General features: G+C 33.1%; 1 protein-coding gene across 7 annotated transcripts in view; it reads left to right on the top strand.

Moving 5' to 3' along the window:
• Positions 1 to 6,069: 6,069 nt before the first annotated feature.
• LOC115209264 (regulator of G-protein signaling 7) overlaps positions 6,070 to 9,225 on the top strand; it is a 496,388-nt gene continuing 493,232 nt past the window's right edge. For 4 of the 7 annotated variants that reach the window (XM_036501193.1, XM_029777562.2, XM_036501195.1 and 1 more), the window contains exon 1: positions 6,071 to 7,987. In XM_036501193.1, the coding sequence (XP_036357086.1) occupies positions 7,871 to 7,987 (117 nt within the window). In that variant the 5' untranslated portion in view covers positions 6,071 to 7,870. Of the gene's footprint in view, positions 7,988 to 9,225 lie in introns of all 7 variants that reach the window. The other 3 variants (XM_029777564.2, XM_036501197.1, XM_036501194.1) reach the window with 2 other exon arrangements.

Raw genomic sequence — 9,225 nt, forward strand, 5'->3', positions numbered from 1 at the left:
ACTAACCCCAAAACCACTTGGTTATGAAGTAAATATTTTGACCACACCACTATGTCTGACACTATCAAACATGGTCTAATATAAATGTTTCTATAGGATGAAAATGGACCTCTGACTGTTAAAGGATATAAAATACATATTTTTAAAATCATGCTGGGTGGAAATGCATAACTCTTTCAGTCTATTCTAGCTTGAAGTGACAAGAGAAAACTGTGTATTTTGGAATTTTTTTTTTTTTTTTTGTGGCTTAGTCAGAAGTAGGAAGGTAATACCTGCAACTTTTTGTAGGTCTCAAAGTTTAGGGAGAGAAAAAGTGTTGGGTGTTGGTATTAAGTAGGGGAATGGATTCAGTCTCACATGAAATGCTATTCCTCAATTACAGGGTTGCTGCAAAAATAAAAGATGTACAAGATGGGGAATTTTACAAGGTCCTTAAGTTAATGGATCAAGTTAAAGAAATAGTTGTAGGCAGTGAAGAAGTGTCTCTGGGTACTCTGAAGATTACAAGATGAATATAAAAGAAGTGAACCAGAGGATTGGATAAGGTGAAATCTTCAACTTTGAATTAGATGAAACCCTTTATCATTAGAAGCAACAGTTTTTTTTACCTCTAAATACATAAACATGATAGTTTTACAAGAACTCCTTTCATATGAATTGTTTCATTGATAAACTATACATGTCTGTCACTCACAGCTGACCATCCTGGCAATTCATTACTTTCATTTCATGGTTACCTTGCAGCAGTCTAATCAACTACTTCAGGTGCATCCAATGTTATTCTGAATTCAAGTACAGTTTGATGTATTAAATGTTGCATGTATAGGAGTATTATTGAATTATTGTTATATTTCAGGATGGTCATTTTTTTTGCCAAATAAATGCATGCATTATATATTTATTCTTCACTTCTTTATCATTGTTCTTATTTTATCTTATGTCCATTGCTGGAAATTTTTTATCAAACATCTGTGACCTCTTCAGTGATCCTTTCCATCCACATGTATCCTCTTCCTCAGCTTAGTCCATTCTCTTATCTCCGAACAATGGACATAAAATGAAATAAGGACAATAATATATGAGTGCAAAATGAATATGCAGTGCGTGTGCTTCTTTGACAAGAAAAAAAAATTACCATCCCGAAATATAACAATATCTGTTTCAACACATGATTTTGCATCAGGAATCTTGCAAAACAAATCCATAAATGTATCACTGAATTCTCCTTAACCTATTATTTTGTAATTATGCTAATTATAGATGCCAAAAATCATTGTATCTCTTTTTCTACTTATACTAATCTCTGTCTACTGATCAAAGTAGGCTCAAGGGGACTATGCTTCATATATGCGGATTGATAAAGCAGAAACATGTCAATTAATATCTCTTTTTCTTCTAACAATGATGCTGTGCATGTGTTTATTTGATATGAAAACCCAATTTTCTGTGAAATTAATAAATTTTCCTGAAATCATTTCCATTACGGTTTTGCTAGCTTTCTCAAGCTAAAAGATAAGTTTCTGTTCATTAGAAAATTTTTACATATGACATTCAGCACACACCCTAATTCACACCTATCTGAATTATCTAAATTCATGTCATAGGCCCATTTGAGTAATTTCCATTAGCTCACATTTTGTGAAATTCTCGGAGTTTGCCAGTCTATTAAAAGTCTCATTTCTTTTCACACATGACTTAAGATACCAGACTACCTATTTTCTATCTAATTCTTTGTTATATACGAAGAAAACTTAGTGGTGGTGGTTACCATGAGGAGGAGGAGTGGTTCTTAGAAATAACAAATACCAAACCCTATAAAGAATTATTAATGTAATTCCAACACCACATCTCTATATTATTCTTCTTTTGTCATGGTGTTGGAAATGTCTGAAACACTTAAGACCATCTTAATTGTATTAAACATGGCAAGTTGCCTGCCCTCTTTTCAGCCTTCACACCCCACTTAGTTTTCAAACTTATTCTGTAGTTCTTCAGCAGGTTATGTAATGAGAACATGGTCATCAACTTATATAGACTTTCAAGGACAGTCATCTATATTGGTAATTCCATGTAGAGTTGCATAATCTAACAACTGCATACAGTTCTTCCCTGTATAATGAACTCTATAATGATACCTTCAATTATTTCCTTAACTTGATCCATTAACTTAAGGACTTTGTAAAATTCCTTATCTTGTATATCTCCTTTTATCTTAGCAGCAATCCTATAATTGAAGAAAGCATTTTATTTGAGACTGAATTAATTCTCCTGTTTAACACCATCACTTGACCCTTGGGTTCATTTTTTGAAGTCCTATATGTTCAAGTGTTTGAACAAGATCTCCATTCCAAGAACACTTCAGTATTTAGATGCACTGATTCCTATTGCACAAATCCATGAATCAGAGTTTCCTTCTCCTTTTCTTTCATTAATCTTTCCTTCTGCTTTTCTAACTAATCTTTTCTTTTCCTTTTCTATCTGGGGTAGCCGTATATCTATTCTACAGTAAAGCAACTGTCCCTGTCCCTTCGTCATAAAGTAACATCTCATTGCCTTGCATAAAGCCACAGCCCTCAATACTACATGAGGTACTTGGTGACTTCATTAGTGCTGGTGCCACATGGAAAGCACCCTATACATTGCTGTTAGGAAGGGTATCTGCACATAGAAACCATGTCAAAGCTGACATTGGAACTTGATGCAGTTCTCTTGCTTGTCAAACTGTTCAGCTGATGCTAGCATGGAAAATGGATATTAAACAATGGTGATGATGATGATTATGATGATGATACCAAGAAAAAATGCAAATGAATAAGATCCAGTGGTTGGAAAATATGGCTGTGCTGAGAAAATTAGATCAGCAGCTGCAAAAGGTGACATCAGTGTATTACCTCCCAATGTAATGTAATGTTGTTGCTAAAACAATATACAATGTCATGCAAAAAAGATTGTACTGAAACAAATGTAAAGAATCTCTCTGTTATTGAATCCATACATTAAAATCAACATGAAGAATATTTGTGGAATATTCCTATCAAAACATTTACAGGCCAAATATCATTGCCTGGGACAGACAAATAAAAAGTAGGACCAATGGAATATATTGGAGAGTATGTCCCATAGAATATGTTCCAGAGATATGTCTAGAGATCAGCTGCTCTGCTGATGTGAATATCTCTTTGAAAATCAAAGAGAAAGAAGATAACTACAGACAACTGCTTTGAAATCTTCAGCTTCTGCACCCAGATTATAAATTCACATTTGTACCAATAATAATTGGTACACTTGATTTCGTGAGTAAATGCCTAAGTGAGAATCAGGAAAAGATAGGCTTTTCAGACAAAGAAATCAATCAGCTAATATGCACATTACAAATGCAGTTTGTAAGAGAAACGATAAAAATATGCAAGACTTTTTTCAAGTTCAAAATGTGACATTGTTTTTGTTATCTACATTCCACTGATAAAGCTTTGTATCTTTGTTAGAAGCCAGCTCCTTTCTTACAGGAAGACAATAAATAATTAAAAATAGAACTGCACACACACACACACACACATACAACACACACACTTGCATACATGCAAACAAACAAGGAAGGTTAAATATATATTAGTTTATTGAAGATATTGACTGATATGTAACATCAGGAACACCAGTGAAAAATTTGAGCATATAGGTTGATTTGCGGGTAAAAAGTGAAGAAAAATTTGAAAATATTGAATATTATGAAGGTGATACAAGGAAGACTTAGTGCATGTGGAGTAAAGTGAAATTGCAAACAGTTAACCCCTGTCAGCATGACGACGATGATGATGATATGAACAATAAAACGATGATTTTTAACGGAAAAACTTTTACTAAAACAATGTATTTAAATTTTTTTTTTCTGTTTTCTTGAACTACTAAGATATTTTTCATACCCAAATATTCACAAACAATATATTTCTATAATAAATGAAAATGTCACTAAATAACAATATACATGCGCTATTTAGAAAAATAAAAAAATCTCAATTATATAAAATAATTCATTTCAAAAAGAGAAAACCAAGAAAAAAAAAAAAAGTTGACCGTAGCTGCTTTAATTCCCAAAGAAAAATTTTCTTTTTCATTTCAATAAAATTTCCTTAAAATGTTTCTATATAAAGCAACATATTTCTCAATGTCTAGACCAATGTTTTTCAACCGGGATGCTGCTGCCAGCGCCTGGAGGTGTCACAAGATGGTCAGATTTAGTACATTAACCACTAATAGTAGTAACAATAATAATTAATAATAGTAATAATAAAATGAAGCTTTGACACATGAAAGAATTCTATTTCTAAAATAATCCGAAAAGACCGCAGAAAAAAAAAACAATTATAATTAAGGATTTGATGTATATGACTTTGGGTTTTCGTCATTGAAAATTAGATAGAATAACATTAGTTGCGATTATATAAGTTACTACAGCTGGTGACAAGAAATGTCAGTCAAGTTGTTGTAATCAAGTAGTCTACCGTTTGTTGTGGTAGTAGTATCATTGACAGCCACTGTGTGGCACTAGTACCTTAAAACAGCCAATCAAAATCTTTTATTTAGGACGGCGCTAATATTATTCAATATGGTCGATTGTCATTTACTGCTAAATGACACCAAGAATGTATTTATATAGTAATTTTCCTAATTGAGTAGTTTTTACCTGACATGTGGTGTTGTCAGACAACGACTCTCCACTACACTGATACCAATATTAACGAATGTTGTCAACCGGTGTTTTATTAAATACTTTCCCTGATATGAATTCCATTTAAATGCATGCGACAATTCCCGTATTGAAAAAATGACAGTTCACATGAATTTTTGGATAATAAAAAATTATATATTAAAGATTTATACAATAAGGTGACCAAATCAATATGTCATTAATCCATTTATATATCGATTTATATTATTTAACTGTTTGCGTTGTATTACGCATCTTCCGCTTTCTAGATGGCAAAGTTCTACGAGACGTGGCAGCGTTAATGTATTTGTTGCTTTTGACAAATTATAATTTAGAAAATTCGAGGTAAAAATTATAAAACAAAATAACTTCAGCTAAATTCACAACTCTTCTCATTCGACGTTTGTATCTTTTTATAAAAAAAAGAACAAACTCCAATTCAGTTTTATTCCTGCTACTGATATGAACATTTAAAAAAACAAAGGTTATGTTTATAAAACTACGATTGTTTAAATCCACTTTCAAATGCTTATACAAACTAAAATCATTCCAAAATCAATATAATTAAATCTAACTTTTGATTACATATATGTAAATATAACATTTCAGAATATATTTATATATCGATCATTAACAAGTGTGCAGGTGCGTTTTCCATCTGCACTCTTCGACTGTAGACTTGGACATTTCCGAGCATTGCTGCATAAAGAAATAAGCTCCTGATTTCAAAATATGTGCGTGCATAGGTGCACGCACGTATGTGTATGCATGTGTATAGAAGCGTGCAGACATGCAACCTCTTGCATACGGACAAACGCGTGTTCAACCAGACACAGCACGTGTTTACTGGGGCAGACAAAATTAGTAAATAACAAAGAATAAAAACAAATCGTTCAGTTAAGGGAAGGTGATTTATTCGGATAATATTTTATGAAAATTAAGCTCTTTTAGATAAGAGAAAATCCGGGCGATGTAGATTTCGTAAATGGAAATATTCTTTGTGATTTGACACAATAAAGACATTAACTGTTCAGGTAGCTCACCTACATTATAACACATCTTTAACTATCAACTGCCAGGTTAACGAGACAGGAAATTTCGTTCATTTCTCCATCTAGGAAGCTGTACTTTACATCTGTCATCATTTAGAATCAGCTATTCAGAATTCCAAAACGTGCAACAGTCGAGCTTATCAGTACCAATCGCTTGAAATTTATATTTTGACCATTTTGCATTAGTAGCATGGTCCGTGCACTGCATATATTCATCCGTAGTAATCTCTTCTTTTCTTCAATAGTTTTCGTTCTGTATTTGTCTATTAGTTGCACTATAACGGTAGCTGTCTTCACCATTTATTTATTTTTTATTTGGTCTGGTTAAGAGGTAAAACGGGCATCAGTCGGTCTGTCATTCATTTACTTCGAAGAAGCATCAGCTTGCTGAATATTGTAGACTAGTAGAGCGAGAGTGAAAGAAAAAGAGATGGAGAGAGGGGAAAAGAGAAAAACACGGAAAGAGAGGAAGAAGAAATTACGCTTGTAAAGCAGGCACTGCAATGCTATCCTGTTAGTCTTTTTGTTTTCCTTCTGCTCACAGGTTTTCTGACTGGCTTCGCTGTTGTCTTCCGTGTTATTTGTTAGTGATGATGATAATGATGCTGGCACTGCAGAGGAATTAGTGACCAACAGCGACACACAGCACAGCGGCTGCTCTTTGGATCACCGTAAAGAATGAAATAGCCAGGAGCTGTCTCTAACTCGCTGTTTATATGTAAAAAAATACCCAAACAAATCGTTAAACAGTTTCCATTCCATATTCACTACTGCTATTCAACTATTTATTTATCAATCTATTTAACTAACAGTTTCTCCCGACTCGCTGTAGCGTTAGTAATAGGTGTGTTTCGACATAAAACTCCTCTAAGCTGTCTCTCACATCCTCCCATTCCTCTTTCTCTTTCCGTCTCTCTCTTTCTTTCCATCTCTATCCGAGAATTTTCACTTTTTTATGTTACTTTCTTCTTCATCTAGACTCTGTTTACCATTAGTGGTTTGTACTAACCCGACCATACAGACATCAAGCTGGAAATGTGTTATTTCTTCCATCAATGATAGCAAGCTTTTATCTAAAATTCCAAAATACGCACTGAATACCCTCGATTTCTACAAACAAATGGGCTTCATTCGTTGTTAGACGAAAATATTCACTCAACGCTCATTAGAATTCTATACATATACAAATGAAGGTTGCATTAACGAAAAATATCGAGCGTTCAATCAGTCATTTTTCTATTCCGCTAAAGGTGTTTATTTTTAAATCGAACAGTTTCCAAATGGAATGATTTATCCGAAAGGTATTCACCCTTTCAACACATCCAACATTTCAACAGTATTAATTATCTTTACCTCATTATACACCTTGATGCTTTCTCCATCTTTCTTTTAAATCTATATCAACAACCACACACACGCACCAACATAGACATACGCTTGCATTGGAGCATTTCGTGCAATATATGCATATATACAACCAAAGAAATCGTTATAGACGACGTATGTATATAGATATAAATTTGTACATGTATCACAATATATGTCTACCAGGTAGACGTATGCCTGTACAGGCACATACCACAACACCTCATTCGAAGTTAAAACGGAACCTGTACTCCTAGGTTTTTTAAAATTATTTAAACAAAAAGGTGAAAAGAAATAAAACAAAAAAAGTAATAATTAAACTAAAAACAAGTGGCTAATAAATTAGAAAGATATACAGCCGTCGTTAAGCTTGCTCAGGGAGTGTACGTAATATAATTGTACATACATATATACATCGATATATATATATATAATTTTAATATCGATATCTACCTATAACTTCATGACATAATTATAATTGCAATCTAGCCTGCTGTGTTCCAATATTTTCTGCTCTAGTGTCATTCATTTACACCCAAATAGACAACATTCGTTATGTTAGCGCTTATGGCACCAGTTGTCGCCTTGCAGAGGCCACTTACTTGGGTATCTTAAGAAAAAAACAGAGAAGTAAAGAATAAGGAGGACTGTCATTATATTGGAAGATAACTGCAAAGCAAAAATTATTCTCCAAAAATCATTCAGCCTGGCGTCGTCTGGAGAGAGCGCTGCTTTAAAGGAAGAAAATATGTCCCACCGTTACAGTAAAAGGACAGAATCTTTACCCAATACCCTGTCAGGGGCCATGTTTGGAAATGGGCAACATTCGCAAGAGGAAAATCCTAATTATCTTGTTTACAAAAAGGTAAGGTTACGTCTCTTCTATTACTCCTTCTTTAAAGAAACGTTGAGGAAGTACGGGGTGGCTGATCAGGGACAGAAAGAGAAAGTGAAAGTTTGAAAAGTAACAAAGGCTGCATGGTGGTAGTACCGTGCACATTTTCCATTCTTATGTCTAAGACTTTCTCTCCGAAATTCCTCGTTCTATGATTCCCCCGCCTCGTATATAAATGTATAGTGCAGAGTTGTATTTATGCATTCAGGCATGTTGCAAGCTCATTTTCAAGGTTTTCTGCAGGACTTACAATATTATAAACGACTCCATTCCACTTGTTGTGAAGAATGAAGATTTTTATAAGAGAAATTTTAGTTATTGCATGTTTATTTCATTTAATTCCTCTGCTACTTTGTTATCTATTTGCTATACATCGAAGAAATGGAATAATGAAGAATTTATTAGAAAGCGTACCTTATTGGGGAGGAAAAAAATGGAATGAAAGAAATGAGTTTGATTTATCTGAATTATTTAGCGTGCTTTTCCCCCCCCAATTAATATTCATTTATTTACTCGTCTTCGTGTACGGTATCCCCTCTCTCTATCTTTTCCTTTGAGTATCATTAGCTACAGATTTGTTCACACGATGACACTTAGATTTTATTATTTGTACATTTATATATTTTGAGGTGTCTATAAATGTATTACTGTTCGGAAGAATTGTGTATGTTTTTGCTCTTAAATTCAGAGTCAACATACATACGTACACACATAGATACATACGTACGTACGCACGTACCTACGTATATACATATATGTCTGTATAAGAATGTATAACGGTATGTAAATAATACATTGATATATGTTCATATAGTGTTCTGTCTCTCTCACTCTCTCTCTTTATATATATATATATATATATATATATATAATATATATATATATATATATATATATATATAAAGGGTAAGAAGATGAGATTGATATACTGAGAAGCAGAGATATTGTGCATGTACAATCTACGTATGAATCTCTGTTTGTGTGTGTGTGTGTGTGTGTATATATATATATATATATATATATATATATATACGGGAATATATAAGAGTATCTCTCTGTGCACGTATAGTTATACGCATACTTATATATGTGTGTGTGAGTGTGAATATATATATATATATGTATATTATATATTTTATATATACATGTGCGTGCGCGCGTATAAATATATATATATACACACATGTATATATTATATATGTGTATAG

Source organism: Octopus sinensis, linkage group LG3, assembly GCF_006345805.1.
Source record: "Octopus sinensis linkage group LG3, ASM634580v1, whole genome shotgun sequence".
NCBI classification, from domain to species: domain Eukaryota; kingdom Metazoa; phylum Mollusca; class Cephalopoda; order Octopoda; family Octopodidae; genus Octopus; species Octopus sinensis.